The sequence below is a fragment of the Accipiter gentilis genome, chromosome 15 (assembly GCF_929443795.1).
Source record: "Accipiter gentilis chromosome 15, bAccGen1.1, whole genome shotgun sequence".
In the NCBI taxonomy this organism is placed as follows: Eukaryota; Metazoa; Chordata; class Aves; order Accipitriformes; family Accipitridae; genus Astur; species Astur gentilis.
In genome coordinates this window covers 12,318,393-12,342,998 of record NC_064894.1, presented here as the reverse complement: position 1 = coordinate 12,342,998, position 24,606 = coordinate 12,318,393, and the positions used below count along the sequence as shown (strand labels likewise).

General features: G+C 45.9%; 1 protein-coding gene and 1 long non-coding RNA gene across 2 annotated transcripts in view; one reads left to right on the top strand and one right to left on the bottom strand.

Moving 5' to 3' along the window:
* The window catches only part of LOC126046224 (gamma-aminobutyric acid receptor subunit rho-1), a 30,874-nt gene that overhangs the window by 2,473 nt on the left and 3,795 nt on the right, over positions 1 to 24,606 (top strand). The window contains exons 2-8 of the mRNA XM_049818354.1: positions 12,599 to 12,652; positions 14,257 to 14,363; positions 15,752 to 15,819; positions 19,510 to 19,733; positions 22,252 to 22,334; positions 23,523 to 23,663; positions 24,134 to 24,286. Of these exons, the coding sequence (XP_049674311.1) occupies positions 12,599 to 12,652; positions 14,257 to 14,363; positions 15,752 to 15,819; positions 19,510 to 19,733; positions 22,252 to 22,334; positions 23,523 to 23,663; positions 24,134 to 24,286 (830 nt within the window). The remainder of the gene's footprint in view (positions 1 to 12,598; positions 12,653 to 14,256; positions 14,364 to 15,751; positions 15,820 to 19,509; positions 19,734 to 22,251; positions 22,335 to 23,522; positions 23,664 to 24,133; positions 24,287 to 24,606) is intronic.
* Positions 268 to 13,362, bottom strand: LOC126046231 (uncharacterized). The gene is made up of 3 exons (XR_007508272.1): positions 12,990 to 13,362; positions 1,943 to 2,139; positions 268 to 670 (listed from the first exon to the last, which is right to left on the bottom strand). It is a non-coding gene; the product is annotated as an uncharacterized LOC126046231 (long non-coding RNA).

Sequence of the window (24,606 nt, the reverse complement as noted above, 5' to 3'; positions counted from 1 at the left end):
TTTTCCTCTGTCCCTTCACTGCTTTTTTCAGGATTGACATCAGGACTGGGTGCAGTATTTGTACAGTCTTCACGTAGGTGCTGTATATGGAGTTACTCCTGCCGACCTCCTGGGATTGCGGTCATGGTCTCCGTTGCAGCCCTGCAGTGGGAGATTCTGTTTGCCCAACATGACCAATCTTCTGTGTATGGCAGGACACCTCGTCTTAGAGGTACAGCCAGCCCTCTTTGCCCTCACATGTAGGTCCCTATACATTAAGCTGCTGATCATAGAATCATAGAATGGTTTGGGTTGGAAGGGACCTTAAAGATCACCTAGTTCCACCCCCCCTGCCATGGGCAGGGACACCTTCCACCAGACCAGGTTGCTCCAAGCCCCATCCAACCTGGCCTTGGACACTGCCAGGGCTGGGGCAGCCACAACCTCTCTGGGCAACCTGTGCCAGTGCCTCACCACCCTCACAGGGAACAATCGCTTCCTTACATCTAATCTAAATCTACCCTCTTTCAGTTTAAAGCAATTACCTTGTCCTATCACTACATGCCCTTGTAAAAAGGCCCTCTCCAGCTTTCTTATAGGCCACCTACATCATATAAGACAGTTTTGAAGTAGGCACAGTTCCTTTGCATTTCAGTCAAAGTCGATGCCTTTTCCATCACAGAAATAGGTCCTGGAAGTAAAACAGAGCAAGGGGGGATGCTACATAACATCAGAAACAGCTTGCAGTGAAGATTGCTCCTGAACATTTGGCTATTGACTCTGTTTCCCCTCAGTTCAACACTCAGCCCTGAGTACCCATTATGCAGAAGCAGTTATAGCAATTGACTTTGTCACTCCTCTCTAAGCACTGTTATGTCTTGTTCTGTAAGGCTTGTGGTAAGGACCAGGATGGAAATCCATCCCTTCACTGCAGCCTTTACCTTCTGAAGAGAGCCACAGGCCTCAGTGGAGACTGGTAGAGGAAATCTATTTGAAATGGAAAAGGCTGGCTCCACACCACCGCAGGATGCTCAGGGTGACTTGATTTGCACCCGTGGCCTCTCTAGCCTTCGGAAGCCCTTTAGGGGCACAAGACCATCTGCTTGCCCTACTGCCAGGGCTCAGTGCCAGCCACCAGTTTTGGCAGGCGGCGCAGGCACCTGCTGTAGAGACCTGCTACCTTGGGTGTGCTGCCAGCATCCCGCTGTGCCTGACAGACGTGTCCAGCTTTGCTCCTGATTCTCGTGGTGCCGCTGACGGAGGAAATACATAGGCTTTTAGCTTGTTTCTTTGGATGGTGCTGTTCTGCAAGTGCTAGTTTCTTCCAAGGAGGCTCACTTGCTCTGAACTCTGCTTTCCAATTAAAACTCGCCATTTGCTCTGCAGTTTTCAGCCCCAGGGCTTGTTCTTTCACCTGCTCAAATCCAGCTGAGCCCACAGCTTTTGCACTCTTGCTGGTATGATGAATGGAGGGCCGCAGCATCAGACACTTTCTCTGTCACAATTTTTGGCACTGCAGGTACCCCAAGGCAGCCGTTCAAGCAGGAGACACAACAGCCCTGAAGAAGGGTGAGCAGACAAACATGGTTTTGCCCACAAGAGTTCATGTATGCACCACGGTCTTTTGGGGACTGCATCTGCATGACAGGAATTTTGCAACAGGTCCCAAAAAATATCTTAAATAAAGGTGATGAGGCTTTGGGACAGAGTGCAGAGTGTGACAATAAAATGGCAAATAAGCGTAGGTCAAAGTATGCATACGGTCACAGTGAAAGCGGCAAAGTAGATGATAGCTTTATTGCACGGGACTTATTACAGAGCTCTCCAATATTGTAATTCACTGTAAAAATGTCTGTGTGCCAGTCAAAGATTCGAGTACTTATTTTTGCTAATCTCCAGGACAAATCACCTCAAAGGAATTTCACTTCAAAGAGCAGCAATATAAAAATAAAACCTCTCTCACCTTGCAGTCCTGTTCACAGTTTGCAGTCAGCGGTGTACAAATCCTGCAGGGTTCGCAAAGCTTTTTACTCCTGTTAAACCCCCAGTGCCAAAACTCCTACAGGAAGGAGCTGAGATCCGGAGCACCAGCGAGGGGGCTGGCTGCTGCTTTCCCAACTGCTCAGGCCCTTGGAAAGCCACCTGGATGCACGGGGCTCACTAGAAGGATACAAAGGGTCACTAAAGGTCACAACATCGTTATGCCAACAAAAGGACCAAAGCCTGTGTTGCTAATTAGACCTGCAGAATCTGCTAGAGAGGATGAGCAATAGGAAAAGAACTGGCCTGGAGCTGAGCCCAGGTTGTTCTGCTAGAGCTAACTGCTGGGAAAAAAAATCTTTTTAACCCTAAAATCTCCCCGGACAGCATTATAACCACCTTTCAGAAAAACAACTCTTGGCAGAAAAGATTTCACTGTACAAGATCTACGGATTATGTTTGTTTAACCTTAGCTAAGAGTCTCGCTTCATGGTTTTAGTCATGTCCCTACCATTCCCTGGCCGTGTTATAATCATTTTGCCTCACTCTGGTCTCCAAATAGCAACTCATTTTCCGCTCCTCTAGAGCTCCCTGTCCATGTTTCTGCCAGTCAGAGCTATCTTTTACAGCAGTTGAATGACATCCTCTACAATAAGCCCTGGGCTTGTTATCATAGGGTCTCTCTCATGGCCAAAGATCTTTCTCTTTATGACATTTTCAGATGTTATTGCAATTAGTGACTCTTTTCCTAAGTGATGGGAGCCACCCTGCATCATTATGGCCATGGTTCCTTCCTGGTCCTTTTTCAAAGGCTCAGCATCACACTGAACATCTGCAACATTACTTTCCCTTGCTTTTGTTGAATTTGGATAGTACTTCTGTGTTGACAGCTCCTCCGTACCCTGGCCACCCTGTGTGGGGGCTGTCTGAGCTCTGTAAATCACACGTGGCTATCCTGGTACCCTTACTGAGGCTGCCTCTTACATGTAGGGCAGCTCCTATCTTCTTGCCCTCCTAATGCCTTCTCTGGCCTTATAAATTCATCCCTAACAGGATTTTTTCCTTTACTTCCCAGCAATCCTTAAGCCATTGTCTTGTCCTAGAGTTTTGCTGTTGTATCTTATCTTCAGGATTGAGCCTGAAAGCATTTATTTGCATGAACAAAGCTCACTAATGCAAGCTGTCTTTGGATCAGATCTTCAGAGTGCACAGTAAGCCTGTAAAATGCCCGTTGAAAGCATTGCCTATAGGAGCACATTATCAGTAGCGAACCAGATCCAGTGGAGCACTGAGCACCCACAGCTCCCAAGGCACTGCTTTTTAGGATCAGCAGTTTGTGTTGTGGCTTGACACCATTTGCACCAGCAGTGCTGGGTCTCAGGAGAGCAACAAGAGGCCCAGCGTGGGCTTCAGGCTGATGCAATTGGAGTCTCTCCATCTCCCCTGGTGGTAACTTGCCTTTCCCTTTCCTCCTTTCACCTCTGTTTCCTTCACTCCTTTTCTTTCCCCCATTCAAGGTTCCTCCTCTTCTCCAACTTGCTGTTTCTCTTTTTTTGTCCCTGACTTCCTGTGCCCTCCTCTTCACCTGCCTCATTTATTTGCCCCACGGCACATTTCTTGCCCTGTCATACAGCTCTGCTAAGTTTTCTCCTGTTGCTTTTAACTCTGTATTACTCTGCAACTTCCTTCTCTACTCCAGCAGCTGTTGCTGCTCCCTGTCTTACCCTTCCTTCCACTGTCCAGAAATCCTTTTCTGCTCTCCAACAGTGTTCATCTTCTTTACCCTGTTATAAATTAACTTATTTTTCATTATTGCTTTGCTATTTCTCTCATTTGTCTCTCCACCCCTGTTGTCCTTTCAAGTAACTTAAATCTTGCGTGACAACTTTTCTTGGAAATCTTGTGTTTTTTTCTTACAACTCAGCCTAAAGTGTCCTCTCTCAGCTTATCATTGCAAATGATGATGCTTTGAAAATTATGTTTTCTACTTTCATCATCATCACCAGCCTCCTTTCACCCTTTCTAGAACTTATTTTGGTGCTACACTTTACATAGCCTCCTATCACCTTCAGGTGAATCATGGCAGAACATAGTCTCTACTGGCACTTCTGTAGCCATGTTCATACACCCAGGTACTGTGCCACTTTACTGTGCTGCTGATGATAAAATCTCCAGTCAACGTTGCCACTATGTAACTTGCTCAGGATCAGCAGCTTCATATCGTCTTCTAGCCCACCATTACTCCAATATGTTTTATGAGCTGGTGTGAGGAGACGTAACACGTTTTACAATCCTACCCGCAGCCCAGCAAAAAAAAAATCACAAACAAACCCAACAACACTGCAAGGCAGCCTTGTCCCTTCTAAGTACACGTAAAATGTTTGATTTTCTGATTCTGAGGTTGGATTCACATCTGAAATGCTCCTGCTGGTATTTCTTCTAAAAACTGCCCAGTCACCTTCCAAACTCACTTGCGTTTTTAGCACTCACAGCTTTCGGTGAGAGTGAATTTCACGGTGTGATGACATGCTGTGTTTGCGTACTTCCTTCCAAATTTCTTCTCCTTGTTATGTGTTGTGGAAAGTCTTGAGCAACAGATTCCTGTTCACCTTCGTCATGCCACTCCTGATTTTATATCATTGCACTATATCACTTGGCCGTTGCCTCCTTTCCCACTCAGAAAGACCTGCTCAGGCTGCCTGGAATCCCTCCCCACCTCCGAGCTCGCTCTCTCCTCCTGCTCTGCTCTGCTTTTTCCAACTATGTGAATTGGATATGTGAGATGAGGACATGCCTTGGTGTTACTAACAGCATTGAAATGCTTTCTGCCTGGTTTGCTGCTCCATTCCCAACAACGCCTAACCTCCTGTTTGTCTTTTTGAGCACTGTGGAGCATTAAGCTGATATTTACCAAGAAATAGCTACAATGATACTGAGACCTCCTTCCTAAGCAGTAACAGTTGATTTGGAGGCCACCATTATCTTAACATTGTTTCTGAAAGTACAATGGAAAGATTTAAAAATATGAAGTACAAAACAATGTACACTTTTCTGAATTTACTAACACTGAATTTTTCTGAAGTCATATGGCATCATGAGATTCTGCTGCAATTTCCCACCCATAGTTCTGATTTTGACTACCTTGAATGGTTAGATATCCTCAGTAAATATTGTTGCCAGTAATTATTCTTGTCTACAACATAATTTACAAAGCTATTGAACAACAGTGATCCTATCATAGATTTCCATGGAACTATACTGAAAACCTTTCTTCACAGTAAAAACTCTCCATTATTCCTCTGTTTCTTATTTTGTAACCATTCACACATGGGGAACTTCCTTCTTTCTGACTGATTGATTTCTTTACAAGTGTCTGGAAAGGATCTGTCAACACCCTTTTGGAAATAGAGGTACTGTGTGTCAGCTTGGTCACCCTCATCTATAAGGTCATTAACTTTTTAGAGAAGGCTCTTACATTTATAGTGCATAGCATCCCTCAAGAAATGTCAAACTGCCTCTCACTCTTCTTCAGTATATACTCTATTTATCTGGTGTCTACTATGGGTGGGGGTTTTTCTGTCTTTCTAGCTAATTTGTCCAGTGGAGCTGTCTGTAGCTTCTCAGAGTCCACTTGGAGCTCTTTCTCCAAAGAAGTGGAAGTTTCTCACCTTCCACTCCTGTGACACTGACAACGATTTAAATGCTGGTGCAACAGTTCCTTACTTGGCTTTCTTCTGGGTAAAAGCCTGGTGACTTGTTACCATTCAGTCCATTTACTTTAAATCTGCCTCTGTCCTGTGTCAGTATGAATATTTCTCAACATTGCCCCAACAGCAGAATTGCTACAATTCTGTGGTTTTTGTAGTGCAAACAAATTCCTTAATTGTTGATGGTTTTGATTTCCCTTATAAAGACAGAGTGATTTCATTGCTGTAATTAAGGAACTAAAAGACAAGTGTAGTATTGATAATTAGCTAGTTATTCCCCATTCTGCATTTGTACAATTATTTCTCTGTGCTCCATGCAGTTCTTTGTATTCTCTTTTACCGAAATTCATCTTATTGACATCAGACCTTTTCTCCAACGTGTTGAGGCTGCTTTGAATTCTGATCCTAGACTCCAAAATCTCTGTTTCTCTCTCAAGCATGCTGTCATGCTTCAGTTTTATAGCTCTGTTATCTGCATTATTATTGAAAATATTGACTAGTAGTTTCCAGGATGAAATCCGTGAGATGTCATTTAATGTCTCTCGTCAGCAAACTAATGGCGGTTACTCTAACCACAGTCTTTCAACCGTGCTTAAAGTCACAGTTTCATGTCAAACGTATTTCCCTAGTTTAGTAATGAAATATTAAAAACCTCATTCAAATCTACTTTTCCTCCTGCTTACGCTAAGGCAGCCAGTTACTCTGTCAGAAAGGACATTAGACTGGTTTGACGTCAATTATTGCAAAGATTCACATTGAGTGATCTTTATAATCTTGTTAACCCTGGGGGTGGGCAGACAAACGGATCACGAGTTTGTCCCAGTTTCTTTCCAAACGTCAAAACTCCAACATCTTTCTTTTGTCCCCTGCTTAAAAACAGGTTTTGTGTTCACCCTCACCCTCTCTCAGGGGCATCACCTGTCTGTGAGGAGTCCTCGGAGGTACCTGCTTACAGCTCAGAGGCTGTAACAAACAGCTGGTACTCCCGGTGTGCCTGGGGAAGTGCCATCAGCCTCTGTTGACTTAAATACTTCCAATTTACCTAAATATCCCTTAACATGCCCTTCCCTGATCTCCACTGTACTGACATCTGCTTACACGTCAACCTTTCTTCAACGACTGGGGCAGACTTGAAACCTTTCAGCATGTTCTGCATGGCCCCATTAGTAGCTCCCCTTCCCTTCATCCATTTCTCTTTTACACTTAGCTGAGCCCTGGCACCATGCCTGCCTCCTCCTCAGCTGGCACGACGGACCTCAGTCACGTTCCTTCGGCTCCTTCTGACTCTTCCTTTCAACCTGTGTGACACAAAACCCAACAAACACACACTCACTGGATGCAATTTCTGCCACATAAGGGCGCTTTCATTTTTGCAACGTCATGTACAGTGCCAAGACCTCAGGTGGCACGACATTTCTGTGAATAATCAACGTGTGTAGGTTTGTTTAATTTTTTTTCTTTTGCCAGTATTTATGTCCAGGCAAAGAACAAAGGAAGTGCAAAATTCAAAGAGTGTGTATATGTTTCCTGCCTCTGCGTATTTTGCATTCTGAGATCGATCTATATTCAAGTAATACTGGATTAAAATGGGGTTCTCTTCGAATTTTCTGTATCACGCAAAAATAAGATGGTAGAACAGCTCTGAATCCCACTGTTTCTCAGACTTTATGCTGTGAACATAGAAAATAGTGCTCTTTCCCCATGTCTTTTCATAAATTTAACTACCTGCAATGGCAATTGCTCACCTTTCTTCACCATCTTTAAACCTCCGAATCATAAGGACACATGACCCAACATAATTACAAGCAAACAAGGGCTTGCCAAATGCTAAGATAAAATACATTCTGTGATTAATTTTCCTCAGTTTTTAGTGGCTTGTTTACAGCTCACAACTTTGTAACTCTCCTAATTTGAGTACAAATTAGTGGCTTTCTATCCTACATTATCCCTGGGAATTAGTATGTTACACAGTAGATCGTGTCTCCTGCAGTGCATGTTGCTGGATAAGAGCAGCTTCTTCCCGTTGCAAGTTTGTTCTCTCCTCCCTCAGGTGCTGGGTGGTTTTTCTCCCCAGTTAGCTACCTCCTTTCCTCCTTCCGCAAAGCACTTCTCTGGGCTCTGGACCACCTCTCAGACTTCACTCAGACCTGCTGCACCACCTGCTCACCAGCATCTCCTGCTTGCTGAGAAGGTCTTCCCAATTCATTTGCAAGTCAAATGCATGTTATGGGGGAACTTTCTGTGAACCCCCTGCCCCAAAACCTCTTTCCTTCCTTTGGGACACAGCCTGGGAGGCTCTTTAGCCCAGCGAGGCTCGTGCATCTCCAGGTTCTGGGCAGCATCTCTGCCCCACACCACTCTGTGGTGAGGGGACACCCCTACTCATGCAGGACTGTCCAGGGTGCCCATGGCCCAGGAGCCATCCCACACAATGATGAGGCACTGTTTGAGCCTGATGTCTCCTCTCTGCTCTTTCTGACATCTTCCCCTCTGGCCTTACCCAGTGTTTCCCCTCCCTCCCCATCTCTGCCTACCCGGCAACTTTTCTCCTCAGTCTCACCGACACATAGGCTCTGTTGCAGATCCAAGCTCTCCTTGCCCCTGCCCCACTTTTTCTCTACAGACACCTTCTATATGTTTGTGCATACAATCCCCAGCCCTTTCCTGCCTCTCCCGCATTCCCTGATCCAGCACACCCCGCCTGATTTCTGCCTTTAACATGATGCTGATGTGGCGTGATCCCAGCTCACTAACTGGTCATAAAAGGGAGAAACAGAGATCACAGAGGGAGAAACAAAACCTAGTCAAATATTTAGGCGTAGGTCTTTAATAAGACCTTTAGACTTCTCACAGCTCTTTAGCAGTACCAACACACCTTTGCCCCTACCATGTCCTCCCCGTCAAGGCTTTGACCCCTGCAGGGACTTGGGCTGCCTCCGCTGATCTCTCCTGGTCCTTCTGTCTCAGGCGGTGTTTCGTCAGGACCTTGCCCAGCCATAATTTTACGGGCAGACCAAGGAGAATGCGGGTCCTGCCATTCCCCTGCCCAGCACGGCACGAAGGCGGCGCAGCACAGCGGGTGCAGGACGGCAGGCACCGCACAAGCTGCCCATCAGTGTCCACCCAGGGACAGGGAGCCCAGAGCCCAGCGCCACGGCACGGCTGGCAGCACTGAGGGAGTTTTCATCACTTTCATTACTTCCCAATTAAAAGTCTTGCTGAAAACTGGCTCAGCAAGCTCCACACCCTCCCTTGCCTTGCGTCAGTGGTCGGACAGGCTGTGGATCGGCTACACCACAGCACAGCGTGAGTTGCAGAGCTTGTATCTGACAAAATTAAGCACGTCTTTTCAGAGGGTATGGGGGGAGAGTCTGCAGTGTCTGCACCGGAGAAGGGGTGGAGGCATCACCCAGGCATGAGATAAGCAGAGAGGAAAGGGACACCCCGGTGTCTCTCCCCAGCCGCCGGCTGCCAGGCGTCCCGGGGCAGCAGGCACCTCTGCTCGGGGTAGGGTCAGTTGCCAGCACAGCCCCTGGCCAAAATATTGCTGATGGCGCAAGTAACCAAAGGGACAGAGATTATGCCACAGCCACATCTCAACAACATATCCCGAGACAGGATCTGTTCTGACATCTCTTCTCTGATCTGCCATCCTCTTTGCAGACCTAAGAATACCGACTGTAAGGGGTGGAGAGAACAGACTGCCCCAGAATTTCATGAAATCTGATAACAGTAACATTAGTGTTAGCCCAGTCTGCCAACCCTACCAGCACTGTTCCTCAAGGATGTCACCCCATGGACCCAGGAAAGACTGTGTGAATCTCCATTACTTCAGCAACTTACTTTCACTTGAGGAAAATACACTGGATCTTGCTTTGTCCCAAAGAACTGAAACTGTATCTTGATTTACCTCCTCAAGGAAGAAATGTTCTCAGATCCTAGTGAGATTATCCTAATAAGAGTGTAAAATAGGTCACTGTCTACTACAGGTGTATTGCCTCCCGTAGAGAAAAAAAGAGTATAATTTATAGGTGGGAAATGTATGCTGCATAACTAATTACAAACTAAAAGGCTAAGATGGGTAGTGACTTCTCTCACATTTGTTGTGGTTGCTTCCAAAAGCTCTTATTTCAAAGATGAAGAGTACTGTGGGGTTTCTGATACACACTGCAAGTGTGAACCTGACACTCCTCTGGCACACATCCTGTGAAGCTGGGCATTAGGAAATGCCTGCTGGGACCTTCAGATGTCATGGTTGGACTGTCTCTTCCGAAAATCAGACATGGTTATCCCTAACGCTGCAATACTTTTTCCTTTGTTGGAGGGACTGTAAGTGCCATAGTAAATCTTGGGCTTTTAAAAAAAAGAGTAGCTGCTTTTTGCCTTTTGTCTGTAGTGATAGTGACGAAAATCTGGTTTTGCTAAATTTTTTTTTTTTTCCCCTGGCTATCCTAAGCTTCAGTTGCCTCATTCCCGCCCAGCCCCAGCAAACCTCAGCCTTTGGGGCAGAGGCACCTCATGATCCCTTGAAGTAGTAGTGGGGGAACCTGGGGGAATAATGATGACTTTGGAGAGGTTGCATCACCCCAGCTGCCATCAGGGGCCTGAGAGCTACTCCAGCAATGCACAGGGAGCGCTGTGAATAAATGCCACTCTGCTCCAGTTGTTGCTTTTTCATAAAAGTGACTCAGTGAGCTTCATGAGCCATGAAATGCCTTTCGGCACTGTAACTGTTAGGAGATAATATATTTTACCTCAGGAGTTATGTGCAAGTTTTAAAGATGGCCTGTCACCCCAGCGAAGGCAGGAGCAATACTGTCACACCGCGTGGCCGCAGTGGCAGACAGTTGCGCTGAGCAATCTGTGAGCAACGTCTGGATTGAATCTCCTGAGCACGGCTGGCTGCTGCAAACACTCAGGGACAGCAGATGTGCAAGGAGAAGCCATAGCGGCTTGCCATTGATTCACAGCCCGAACGGGCAGGCTAATGGGGTCCTGTGATGGAGCTGCCGTTGATCACTCAGCCAGCAAAGCACTTCCCAGGAACCAGACCAGAAAAGCTATTTATTGAGTAGAAAGAAATGGGGCTTCAAATTGCAGTAACTGGGGAATGATTGGCATCAGGTAGAAATGTTTTGCTGCCACAGGAGGAGGCAGGAAAGTGGGGGAGGCTCTGTCAGAGCTGTGACAAAGGGAATGGGACTGGCAAAAACCAATGGGAGCTGAACCAAAGCACAAATGAACACAGTCCCCTGCAGTGGCTGGAGCATGGGGGGACATTTTATGCTGGCTTGGGATAAGGAAATAAAGTTTAGTTTAGGGGCAGTGGAGAATCACCTGGAAGAAATAAGAGGAACCACCCGGGGTTGCTGGGTGCAGAGGACGGGGAGGAGTTGGCCATGAATCCTTGATGGCCATGCCTTGAGGGGTCCCCGGACAGGCAGGATAGGGCCAGGGCCAGCACGAAGCACTAGATAAGCTCTACAAAGAGAAATGAAAATTAGAAATTTTAAGAACATGGCCTGCTTCATTCCTGTTTGAATACCAGCTTTATTCCTGAATAGCCAAGAGTTTACTAGGGCACTTTAAAGTCATGTAAGTAGGTCAGCTTGTCACCAGAATCTGCTTATCCCCAAAACACGTGAAATTACTTCCTGACGGACAGCAGATGAGAAGCAGGCAATAGCGAGACACAGCAGCAGCAGCCCTAGGTTGTATCAACAATGCGGAAGACCCAGAAAGCACATTTTGCATTTGCAAGAGCATTTTGCTACATGATGCCCAGGTCCAAGCAGTGCCATAGAAGCTGCTTCTTGCACTAGTAATAGTGCTGCATGGCCCAAACCTTTCCCAAAGAGTGGTGCGCCTGAGGGCTTATTCCCAGCCCTCCTCTGGGAAGCACAGAGCAGATTCTGGAAAACCAGCCCCACTCACTTGGCCAAGGCTTCGCTAAAGGGTGAGTCAGTGATAACAGGGCAGTGTGCCCACCTTTAGTCTGGGCGATGCAGAGGTTGTCTGCTTCTCTGTGGCAGCAGAAAGATGAATTTCCCTCCAACACTATTGGCTTTCAGAAAACTCCCAGCCCAGGGGAAAACCATCCTCCAAGGCCTGGGGTTTGGCCACTGCCCACCACGATGGTGCTTGGGTGGTGAAACTCGTTATTGCAAAAGGAGTTTTGCCGCTTTACATCTCTGCAGAGGGATTTGGAATGTATGTTAATGAGCAACAAGTCTCATTAGTAGAGTTGATTAGAGTTAGTGTTTGTTACAGAAAGAAGCTAAATTTTAAACTTTTAATTAAAGATGAGTTAAATGTTTAAAATGTTACTTTTGCTCAAGCTAGCACTTGCATTGCTAAAAGCAATATTCTTTCCTTTAATGATAAAATAAAATATTGGCCAAACCCCCGAGAGGAGTTTTCTTGACAGCCAGCTGGGAGACAGTATGAAACCAGAAACAAATATTTCCACAGGTTTTTTTACTCCCCCACCCCGAAACACTTTGAAAAGATTTTCTTCTCATGAAAATACCTGGCTGCCTCTGGTGAGTAGATGTAATGGTTGTGCTCCCGGCTGGCAGAGGCCCCTGGGCAGCGTGGCTGCGGCAGGAGCGAGGCGAGCCCCCTGCCTGGGTGCTTCACCAGGCAGTCAAAACCAGTGGCATCCCACCTTGGAAAAATCATGACTCCCTCCTTTTGCCCTGTCCTGGCCGCAAGGCCTCGGCATCCCCCCGCTCCGCACCCTCCGCCATGCCCAGCCTGACATCGACCTTCGGTAAAAAGGTAAAAAAGTGAAGGTAAGAGCCATTTCACACATGTGACAAGGTACCGCCGCGGAGATCCGGTGCTTCCCGCCACGCTTCCCTCACGATGTCCTCACCCCCCACCCGTGCCCGCCTGTCTCAGCTCTCCCTTTTCCTCCTATTTCCACGCAGCCGGCCGCAGCGGCAGAGACGGGAGGCCCACGGTGAGGCGCACAAGCAAGGCAGGTAGGCAAAACCCTCCGGCCGCTGCCGCCGGCCCCATCCCCGTGGCAGGGGAAGGGGACGCCACCCGAGGGTGCCAGTTGTATTTAGGTGGGAGTCATGCCGTTAGCGGCATCCAGCGAGGCCCAGGGGAAGCCATGTTGCCCGACTTCCCTCCGAGCATCGCTTCTGCAGAGCTGAGCCCCCCTCCGCGGGGTCTCCATCACACCGCTCATCCTTCCCGCTGCCACTGCCAGGGACAAAGAGCCTTTCTGAGCACCGTCAAGCCTGCTCAGAAACGCTGAAGGTTTTGCCAGCGACCCGCTAATATCGCGTCCCTGTCTGAGCCGGGCACACTCACAATGCCACAGGTCTTTCAGAGGCTGAATTAAATCTGAAGCAGAAGCAGGGGCCACCGTTTAAAATGCCCGAGGGATCACTCATGACTAGAAGAACTCTCTGATGGAGGTAGATGACTGGCCACTCCTGGAAATTATTAGACTGAGACTAAGCATTTTTCTAAGATACTCTATAGTCCAGATAAAGCTCTGGGTTTGGGAGAGGAGTCGCTGATCGTACCGCTGGTCTCTGTTCAGAGATTGTTGTATTGGCCTCTTGTGGGACAACTGCCCACGAGTCTGTGAGAAGCACAGCACAGCTAAGCGGCCTCATTTAGGAAGAACTTTATCTCAGGAACATATTCCCAGTCGTTTCTTTGTCGTCCTGTTTTTCTTTAATCTATTTCTGACTTGTCTTGTGTACATTCAGACAAGAGCCTCTCTGAGCATGCCACCTTTTATCAAACTGAGAACCAGCAAAGCCTTTCCTCCTGTTTTTGAGCCCTCCTGCCACCGGAGCGGCTAGCATGCAGCCGGCTCTGAGGGCAGCAAGGCTTCACGTACACGATGGAGCAACCGAGGAGGTGCTGCCACCACCATCCCAGCCGAAGCGCGGGGGCACTGAACAGCATTTTGCACCTTGGATGTGGAGGAGGAGCTGAGCACCCTCTGCCCAGCATTTGGTGCAACTCCAACAGCTTCTGGAACGACCCTCCCAGGCTCTTCAATGCTCAGAGACCTCCCAGGCCTTTAATGCTCCTTTTTATCCTCATTAGAAATCTGGGGCAGGAGCTAATCATTTTATCCCAAGTTACGGGTCGGCTTGCCTCCTGGCCTGGTTCCCAGCCTGTCTCCATTTTGTTCCTGGGCAACAGCCAGTAGCTTATTTGATATATTGTTTCCCTAACTCCTGGCCTCATGCCCCATCATAACTCAATGTCAGAAATGCCTCCCCGGCTGGTTTCCATTTCCCCAGTTATCCACACACACTATTCCTCCAGCCCACACTTTTGAATGATTGTCTCCAAACTGTGCTATAAGCAGAGATAATTTTACAGAGATAAAAAGTCACCAAACAAATGTTTTCTCAGTGCCAGAATTATCACAGGTGCCTAAGCTGTATATGGAGCGCAGGAATCATTTTTTAATGACACGCTGCCAACCGCTGCAAGCAATCGCATGGTTATGGTCTAAGGGGTAAAAGGTTTAAGGGGTAATGGAGCGAAGCGGGCGCGTACTTCTCGCAGGCACTGCTCAGGGTTTATAGCTGTGCTTCTCTCTTCCTGGTAGCCCAATTCTAAAACGAAGCCCTGACATCACCAAATCTCCCCTGACGAAGTCAGAGCAGCTGCTCCGAATAGATGACCATGACTTCAGCATGAGACCAGGTTTTGGAGGTATGAAATGTGCACATTTGTCACTGTTCCTGTTTTACACTGTCACTTCTTTATACCGTAACACGTACTCAGGTGAGCAAGGAGATTGACAAGCAGAGCCTTTTCTGTCTCTAATTTTAGTTATTTTGTTTTGCGAATTCATGACATGCTCGGGGGGATAGGGGTGCAATGAAATAGTCTTCTTCCTTGGATGAGCAAATAGCATAGTCAAAGGCATGGAAATGTGATTACAGGCAACATAACATTCCTGGTATTCAGTGACACTTTCTTCTGATAAAAATCTGCAAATACACCTTATGTTTATTCCTGGATGATGGGGAAATTCTAAGATTTCATCTTACTATGGCAACGTGTGTGCTTAAGCAAATCGTGCACCATGCCTACTGACCTGGCCATTTCATTCATAACCCAAAAGAAAATATTTTGACTGCAGTGTGTTAATGCTTGCTTACAGTTTTGTGGCTGTGTGCTAGAGCAACCTAAGCTTTCAGGGAAATGGATGAAGGAGAACACGTTTTCTTTCAGCCCATCGGATTAGAGAATGTTGTAATTTATCTACCCTTTCTGGCTGACAGATGGTCATTCAAATCCAGGATACCATTATATACTCTGATGAAAGAAGATTTTATTGCTAAATGCTCAATATACCAAATACCAGCATGTTCAATTAATTTAAAAAGGTTTCAGTTTCATAGCAGTCTGCTAATGTGAGCATTATTTGTCTTGACAGATCTCCTGTACTGTAATTGCCAGAGGTATACAAGGGGCTAGTCAAAGCCTGGAGGAGGGAAACAAGATCGAAATCCCTATTACAAGGGGTTACAGTCAGCCCCTTCCCCTCAGGAGCCCCAGGCTCAGTGGCACATGCCTGTGTCCTGCAATGAATCCCCTCTTGTCACCCTGTCTTTTCCACAGCTGAGCGCTGAGTGATGTGAAAGGCAAATACACAGAGTAGCTCCCAAGGATGCTATTAGCCTGAGAGGGGAGCAGAAGTGAGGAAAAAGTTGGAGCAACTCTCCTACATTTCCTTAGCTGCACCGCCACTGCTCTCCATGTGAATGGATGCTCTGCCAGACATCCATCTTGCAAGCCCTGGAGCCAAGCACTACAGCTAAAAGCAATTAAAATTGCTTTTAAATTTTGAAGGGACACGTGTAGGATGACACAATAAAAAAGAGAAAGTCAGTAATAGCACAGTCCCATTGCTGATTTTGATTGTTATTAGGAGGGGTTTGTTATGAATTCAAATCGCTTCTACTTTCAATTGATTTACGGTTGTTTTTATTTCAGACTGAGCATCTATTTTTATCTCTAAGATACAAAAGCCAGAGGATTACTTTGTCTCACCAAGTTAATACTTTCCCAACTTTCGATTTTTTTTCCCCCAGGCCCTGCAATTCCTGTTGGGGTGGATGTCCAAGTTGAAAGTCTGGACAGCATTTCCGAGGTGGACATGGTAAGAGTCACAGAAGGGCTAAGGTCAGATGAGACCTCTGGAGAACATCTAGCCCAAAGCTCTGCTAAAAGCAGAGCTGGCTAGAGCAGGCTGCCCGGGTTTGTGTCTGTGGGGCTTGAATACCTCCAAGGATGGACACTCCACAGCCTCCAATTTGAGTTTGATCTGAATTTGCAAACTATTGCTTCTATTGACCTCACACTACCATTTCATCTCCCTTGAAGCAGAAGGAAGAAATCTGACATTTTCTTTTCTCTAGGACCAAATGATACGACACTGCCAAGACTGTCCCAAAGGATTTGGGCTTTTATACTTTCTTAAGAAGTGATAACACATTAAAAGCTCTGAGGAGGCCAATTAATGTGTTAGTTTTAAGGCAGTTTGATATACTGCAGACACAGTCTCACTTTGGTCACGTTCTGAGGTGGTCAGGGGCCAGCTAGCTCGCAGCCAGAAGCCATGTAGCCACCCTGAGAACAACACTGGTTCAGATTGGTGAGTTCTGCTCTTGACAAGGGAGCCAGAATGAGCTCACAGGGGAGAATTTTCTCCAGAACTTGCCTTTGATGCATTAGGACTTGTATCACCCCTGCTGTGTGCTGGGGAAGAGCATAAGGCTCTGTTGGTCCTTCCCGTATCTTCACACTGATGCTGAAGTAGAATTTCAGGGGCATGCAGGACTACCGCTCGTGCTCTGCATAGGCTAAATTCCTTACTGACTCTCTGTCCTTCATTTCCTACCATACAATTAGTAATGTGAAAACTGTCAGTTTTCAAACGCTCTCGAATTAGTGCAGATTTTGGTCTTGATTTTTGCTGGAGAGGCTTTTTTCATCTCAAAACACTACTGAAAGTAAGGCATGATTTCTGCAGGAGATTTTGCATGGGAAGATTTTTACATGCATACTCGACATGTAAACAACAGCCTATGCAGGAGAGCAGGAGCACAGAAGGGGAACGGGAGATGGCCCTGCATGTATATTGCAAGACCTACATCAATATTATTCATCCTTTTGAAACCCAGAGCTTGTCAGACCTACCCTGTTAGAGCATCCCCAGAGTCTCTCAGCAGCTCAGCTTTTGCTTTGGAAGAGAAAAAAAAAAAAAAATCACACCCCAATACAGAATGCTTTTCAAAATACTTTGCTCTGTCAACAAATGTATCAAACAGCTCTGAAGCTTTCACATAAAGCACCAGCTTCTCTGTGCTCCTAATTAAGAGCCACAGGGTTAAAGAGCCTGCGCCTGACCTCCTCCTATGTCAAAGCCAGGGACATGGCTATGTGGCAGCACAGCTGGAGTTCGGCAGCCACCCCGGCTGCACGCTGGGCTCTTCTCACCACAGCTGTTTCAGCTTTTGGGCAGGCTGGGATATCTGCAGTCGACCGACCACGTGCAGGGTACAGCAGGGCTGCAATGCTGAGGCCCATCAGGGTGCACATTCTGCCCAGCCCCGGGGAGCCCTCCAGTTGTCCCCCCATCCCTGGTGCTCTTGGCGCTCTGACCACCAGCCATGGGGACTCTGAGCTTTCGCCTCTCCTGGGATGGTCCCAGTTCTTCTGGTTGAGGAGAAAGCTTGTGAAGGTGGCCAGAGAGCCCCCGAAAAGCTTTGGGACTTGAAAGCAAAGGGAAAGAACCTACCATTGAGGATTTAAAACTAAAAAACCCCCAACAAACCAACTCATTTTTTAAGCAAGCATTATGATTTTCAATGACTTTCCCTGGTTTTTGAATACTGCCCCTGCTCCTCGTGTGACATCATGCTGCAACACCCAGCAACATGGGAAAAACCCTGAATGGCCTCGGGTGAAAAATCCATTCAGGGTCAATTTTGGCTGTTTGCAAAATAATGATGGAGAAGACTTTGTATTGTCAGAATCAATTCTTTTTAACTTGTGCAGCTTTATAGAAAAAGGCCATGGTGCTTTGCAAGATCATTGCTTGCTTTTTAAATGAAGAAACATCAGTGACAGATACTCACTCTGTACTGAATTTAAGCCTGAGGAGTTAGGTAAATCAGTCTTTCCTTTTTTTCTCCTACTTTCTGACTATTTACAAGAAAGTGATAAAATAATAGAGGATGTTAAAAAAGTTCATTAGGATGTCACAAATCAGATTCTTATTGTCCAATTAATTTAAGACTTTATAAATAACTATTATGGGCCACTGAGTCAGAAATTAACAGAGCTTTTGCAGGACATGTGGGGCAGCTGTTTTATCTCAAGGAAAAATGGGAAGAAGGAAAAACCCAGATTGTTACCCAGGATGGAAATTAATTTGCAAATATAATGGGAGAGCTAATAGTGTCTCTGAGAAATGGACCAAAAGAAGAGGGAGATATTACATGGCTGTTGCTTGGGGGATTTTCAGATGATGCATTGTAAAATATTGTCATTCCCAGTTTAATAGCCTACAGCTAGTATTAATAAATCTTTCCTAATGAAAGCTGACAATACTTGATTTTTCCACAGCACCCATAAAGGTAACTTTATGCAAAAAACTGAGGCATTGACTTCTCACTGAAGAACAAATGTCTGTCAATGTATTACTGTTTAAAGGACATATTAACACATGGGAGTCAATGTAAAAGGTTTCCCAGAACAAGCTGTTTCAAATTTGAATACAGGAAAAAGATGTTAAGGAACACTGTAGAATGGATCAAATGAAAAAAAGAGGAAATTACACGGTCAGTGGCTTTGGGAGCTTCAGTTGGATGTGATATAAAGCATTTCCAAGAATTATATTGGCCTCTAGTGTAATAATAGCACAGGCTGCAACTAACAAATCACTTCTACTAAAAAAAGACTGCAGAAACTGCCATATTTCAAAATGCTTGGGAAGTGTTGTGGAAAAAAACCCCCCAAATGTCAAATAATTTCAAAAAAACCCACCCAAAATCCATCTGACTTCCTCCACTCCAGACACCAGGGCAGACTGGTCAGTCTTAGACACTTCCCTCAGGCTATGGGCAATATATTATGCAACACTCAAAGATACCATGCTTATAAACACTTGTGTGTGAGCTTATCTTCAGATACATGAGGGCCTCCTTTGAAATAAGGAAAAAGGCAAACCCAAGCATACGTGCCTCTGGGGTCTGACTCCGAACACAGCAGAGCTCAAAGAGAAGGAGCATGCCTCGGATCCAAGAGTACAATATGTGGGGAGAAAGAGCAAAAAACCCCCATTTTGGTCAAATACCAAGTCACAAAGATTTCAGTGGCTGTGCTGGAGGAATAGCTCTCACTGCAGCATGCTCTTCCAGCTGCCTGGGGGAAGGCAGTTGCCGGAGCAGCGTGTAGGGCAGTGCAGGCAGCAAATCCTTCTTCCCTGTTGGCTCCAGAAATGCAGCATCGCATGGTTGGGGTTAATAAGTGGTCGGCAGCACTCTCCACCTACCACTGCCTCAGCATGTCTGCGTTTTCAACCCTGGAGTGGCTCGCAGACACCAAAACGCAACATTTGCAATTCAGAGGTGGATTCGCCACGTGGATGGCCTCTGATTTCTGAACCCAGTAGGTCAGTCTGACCTGAGGAATAAACAAGCTGCAGCTGGTCATGTCCCCTGCAGCTCAGGGAGTGGATGTGCTTTCAGGAATGGTGCTTTACAGCTCATGGTTTGTCCTAGAGAGGAGAAATCACTGCTATGCCAGTAAGGTGTAAGTTTTGACACAAGCCTGTTCGTTGCAGGACTTCACCATGACACTTTATCTGAGGCACTACTGGAAAGATGAGAGGCTGTCCTTCCCCAGCACCAACAACCAAAGCATGACCTTTGACGGCAGGCTGGTGAAGAAGATCTGGGTCCCCGACATGTTCTTCGTCCACTCCAAGCGTTCCTTCATCCACGACACCACCACAGACAACGTCATGCTGCGGGTCCAGCCAGACGGGAAGGTACTTTATAGCCTCAGGTAAAGCTGCATTTGGTCAATGCAAGCTATTAGTGGAGTGAGAGAGAAAGCACTTTAATTGATTCCTGTATTGTGGTTTTGCATGACTTCATACTAAAAAAAACATAAAAAAGAATGAATGTGCTGACTATCCACTGCATCTGAGTCCCTGTGCAAGCTCATTAAGTGCCTGTCGCAGGAAGCCAATTCCTATGCCAATGTTGCTGGTTCCACAGCAACCCTTCGCCTTGCGCGCGTGGTTAGCGCCTGCTCTTGCTGTTGGGAAGCTGTGGCCAGATGCATCAGTCCCCTGGGGCATGAAAGCCCCTTGAAGGGCACATTTTTGGTAAACTTTGTTTCATCCTGTAGTTTGAGGGGTGATCACAGCCTTCGCTTTCTCCTTTATTTTCCAAATGGTCGATCAGCTTTGAGAGGAACATTGCTGACTTAAGTCTGAACATTATTAAACCAGGATTTTTTTCTTTCTAATAAATAACACTTTCATACTTGAAGACACTAAGTGAGGAGCATCTGTCAATCTCCAAAAGAAACTAAAATCAGTGCTTCTGTTTTTCTTGGCTGCAGCTCTATCCAGTTAGAAAACAAATATTGCCAAATGACCCATAAAAACCTATTAGGAAATTGCTGTACAATATTCTGATGCAAGAATGTCGACAACACCTCCACAGCAATGAAATAGCAAAATACATAATAAATAAACAAAGCATCAGGTGATAGATAATGTATTCTGAAGGGAAAGAAGGAAAACTGCCTGTCAGGAGGCCAGTATCAGCAAGATCAATAGATTTAACTAATACTAAGCTTGCAGAACACATTGCTTGGGAAGGCTGTGGAGGTCTTTAAGGGCACGTTAGACAGCAACCTTTGGAGTGGCAGAGGTAGAGCTGAGCCTGCCACAAGGTGAGGAGATCAACTTCTCAGCCTGCCAAGGTGTTTTATGATTTTATGAAAGGAAGGCAAGCAAAGCAATTCTTGAATCCCAGTGGGGTATCAATTTGACAAGAATTTTCTTGTTCTCTGATATTTTTATCTTACTGTTCCTTGGAATTCACAGCCCGAACAGTGTCTACCTTCTCATTATTAAAGCTTTTTCTTCACTCAGCATATTAGACAAGGTTCAGGTGTTCTTTAAGCCTTTGCAAAGTTTGCTCAGGTCTTTAGTACAATAAAAAAGGACAATAAAATGACATAATGTTCAGCTATAGCATGCATGCCTATATACTCTTTCATTTAGCTGCATGATACCAATCATCATCTGCATTCCAAGCATTTACGGTTGTCTAAAGAAGATGGGAACAGAAGAATATAAAACTACTCAGATCCTGACACGCACAGTCTTGTGCTTAAAAAGTTGTCCTGTACAAAATGACGGTGAACGCCTTGAATAGCAAATTGACAGAGTTTCATTATTTTATTCAGTGGCAACTGCAGGTTGGAGTGCTTTATGACTGCTCAGAAAGTATGAATGCTGGTCTCCCCTTAAGAGCAAAGAGGTCATTACTGCCTGCCTGCCTTTGCTGAATGCTTTTTACTGTAGATTATATTTTTCCTTGGTGTCTGCATTTTTAAGTCCCTTTGCCAGACTTTGCCTTCTTTTGTCTTGGAAACCGCTGTAGACCTCACTGGCACCTAAACAACAAATCTGAGCCAAGCACTTTCACTCAAAAACTAAATCCAGATAGGAAAGCAACGTCGGTGGGAGCCCACACATGCAGAAGGACTACTAACATAAGGGACTCCATTGTGTTTTTATCATTATGTGACAGACATCTCTCTACCATTAGTCCTGCTATAATTCATTAATTCTTTCCCCATTCCAATTTATACTTCTATTTTCATTTACTTCCCTAGAGTTCAAGACAGTTGAGTCAAGATTTATGGATGCTTCCAGTGCGAACACAGAATTATGCTGTTAAAAATGAGATAATCAGATTATCGCAAGACCAGAGCTTTTGATTGATGGGGCAGAGCACTTCAGTGGTCTCCGTTGCGTACCAGCTCCAGCCCTAACTCGAGGCACTGCCTGTGCCCTCTGGTGGCTGATACCCATGTGTGACCACCGGGTTCTTAATTGAGCAGCTGAAAATTCACGGTGTGCAGAGAAAACGACCTACATCCCTCATGGCACTAGGGTGGCTTTGATAAATGGAAATTATTTTATTGTACAAAGCATCCATTGAAAGCACAGATCTCTGCAGAGAGATGTTTGCTGATAGTCGAAGAGGAAGAAGTGCCCTCTCTGCCCTTTCCCCATTTTCTTCTCCAGTATTTTTGTCGTCTAGTAGCAATTTGTAATGGCCTAACTTTCTAGTCATCTTTTCTAACACTAGTTTGCTCAGAAGAAAAAAAAATGACTTTAACTAAAGAGGAATGGCTTTAGCTGAATGGAAGGTATTTGTTTTCAGTTGACTGTTACTGGCCAGATGGTTACTTAATAAAAAACCAAACTCATAGCTTTACTATTTTTCACTCATATAAGAAGGCAACTTTTTAATGGAGTGGTTTTTATTATTCCTAGAGTTACAGTAACGGCAATGTGCAACATGGATTTTAGTCGCTTTCCCCTGGACACACAGACATGTTCCCTGGAGATTGAAAGCTGTAAGTAAAGCGGAGGTGTAGGGGAGCCAAGGGCTGCACCCCAGGGGAACCCAAACTGTATTTAATTACATCAATAATTATACCGATAATTAAACTGCTGCTACATTCGTGGGAGCTCTAATCAAAGTCGGCAGACTTCCAACACTGAGAAAAAAAATCCCTGCCCATATTTTTTTCACTAGAATTAGATGGTGTTTGCAACAACGCAGTGTTTTTAAACACCGGCTGTGAGCACTGTCTTGCCGGTGTCCCTGAAAGCCAGCCAGGCTGCCCCCCTGCCCCCCTGGCCCCAGAGGACCTGGGCCACTTGCCTGCAGGTCAGCAGTCCCCAGCAGCAACCCCTTGCCCAGGTGCCCTCAAACACATAAATAAATAGCCCTACGCCCTTCACGTGCACCATCTGCTCATCCATGATCTAGAAACCATGATGGGGCAGTGACATTAATCGCCTTCCTCTTACATTTCTTACATCTATTTGAGATAAACCCGGCTTATACCCACACGTAGTTCCTTTGTCCCAAGTATGACGCATATACGAATTGGGTAGATTTCATACAGAGACATTTTAAACTTTTAGCTTTTTAGGAGGTTTTTTCTTCTCCTTCTTAATCTTGCAATAAGAAATTATAATCTTAATTCTGTTTTAATATATTTATGTGTGATTTTTTCTCCCTGTCTGGGAAGGGCGGCTACTAAAGCCATCTGAAAGGATTAACGTTACTGTAGTTCCACATCTATTAAAAATCCAAGAGCTGTAACGTTCATGTGTTCATCACAGGCAGAAAGTTTACTCAAGAGTTTTTCCTCCTGCATGCCTCAGCTCATTGATAGATTGTTCCTCCCATTACCTCAAGCAGGCTCTTTCCTCTAAGTCTCCGTTCCTTTGCTTCTGATTTTAGGACATTTATAAGGGACAGTGTTTCAAGTTCGGGTGCGGTGGGTTACCTGACACACATATTATGTGTGCAAAATTATGATTAGAGAAACAGAAGGGTTTACAAAATGCACCAGGCGTCAGACCTGCGGGCTGTGACGATGAGCTAGTCCACCCCTTGGCACAGCCATACCACCATCGGCGTGGCTCTCAGCTAGGGGGTGGCATGTGGCCTTTTCAGCCGGGACCTCGCAGGTAGCCTGGAAAGTGCTGGGGGTGCGATTGCATCACCGAGGTGTCCTCTGCTCCCCTAGATGCCTACACTGAAGATGACCTCATGCTCTACTGGAAAAATGGGAATGATTCCCTAAAAACAGATGAGAGGATATCGCTGTCCCAGTTCCTGATCCAGGAGTTTCACACCACCACAAAGCTCGCCTTTTACAGCAGCACAGGTGGGTACTGCGGTGCCTGCCAGAGAGTGGGCTGGGGGAAGAAGGTACGCAAACTGTCCCTTTCGACCTTGGCCATGCAGGATTGTCCACTGGGAGGTCTCCCTGTGGTCTGTCAGACCTGCCTGTCTTCTATGCCGAGGCTGCTGTCCCTGCCACAGACTTCCATCCTGACGGTTATGTAGTGTGGAAAGACAATCCCTCTTCGAGATCACACCAAGTCTTAACATGAACTGACGTCTCTGATTGCACAGGTTATATGATCTTCTCTGGAAGACATGGTCCTGAAAGACACTTCAAATTTGATAGTTGGTTCAGTAAGGAGTCTTTTCCGTAAACTGCAATGATCCGTGGTTGTTAACCGTGTTTTTCTAAATGCAAATGAGGCACTATTCCCCTGATGCAACATCACCTTATCTGAAAGTAGTTTGATGTTGGTGTGACTTCTCTTTTTCCTTCTCTCTGTTATACAGGGTGGTACAACCGCCTCTATATAAACTTCACTTTACGCCGACACATCTTCTTCTTCTTGCTCCAAACCTACTTCCCTGCCACCCTCATGGTCATGTTGTCCTGGGTGTCCTTCTGGATCGATCGCCGAGCAGTTCCTGCCAGAGTCCCATTAGGTAAAAACAATCTTGTAGCCAGCAGACCTAAGAGACAATTGCTGCAACTGCAGCCTTGACCATCAAGACAAAGTCTCCTGTGCTATGCACTTCCCCTCCATTGCCTTGTGGCACAGAAATCAGCTATGTCACACGTGTGTCCCCCATGCAGGGGACTGCTCATAGTAGAAACTCTCCATCTACCCTGCGATGCCAAGCAAATTGCCTTCCCTACTTGCACAAGCGCTAGCTGTAAGCGGTGCAAATCAGAGAGCAAATGTCCCGCTCTGCTTTTATTGCTGCTAACAGAGACAGGCCACATAGAGAGCCAAAGTGTCAGT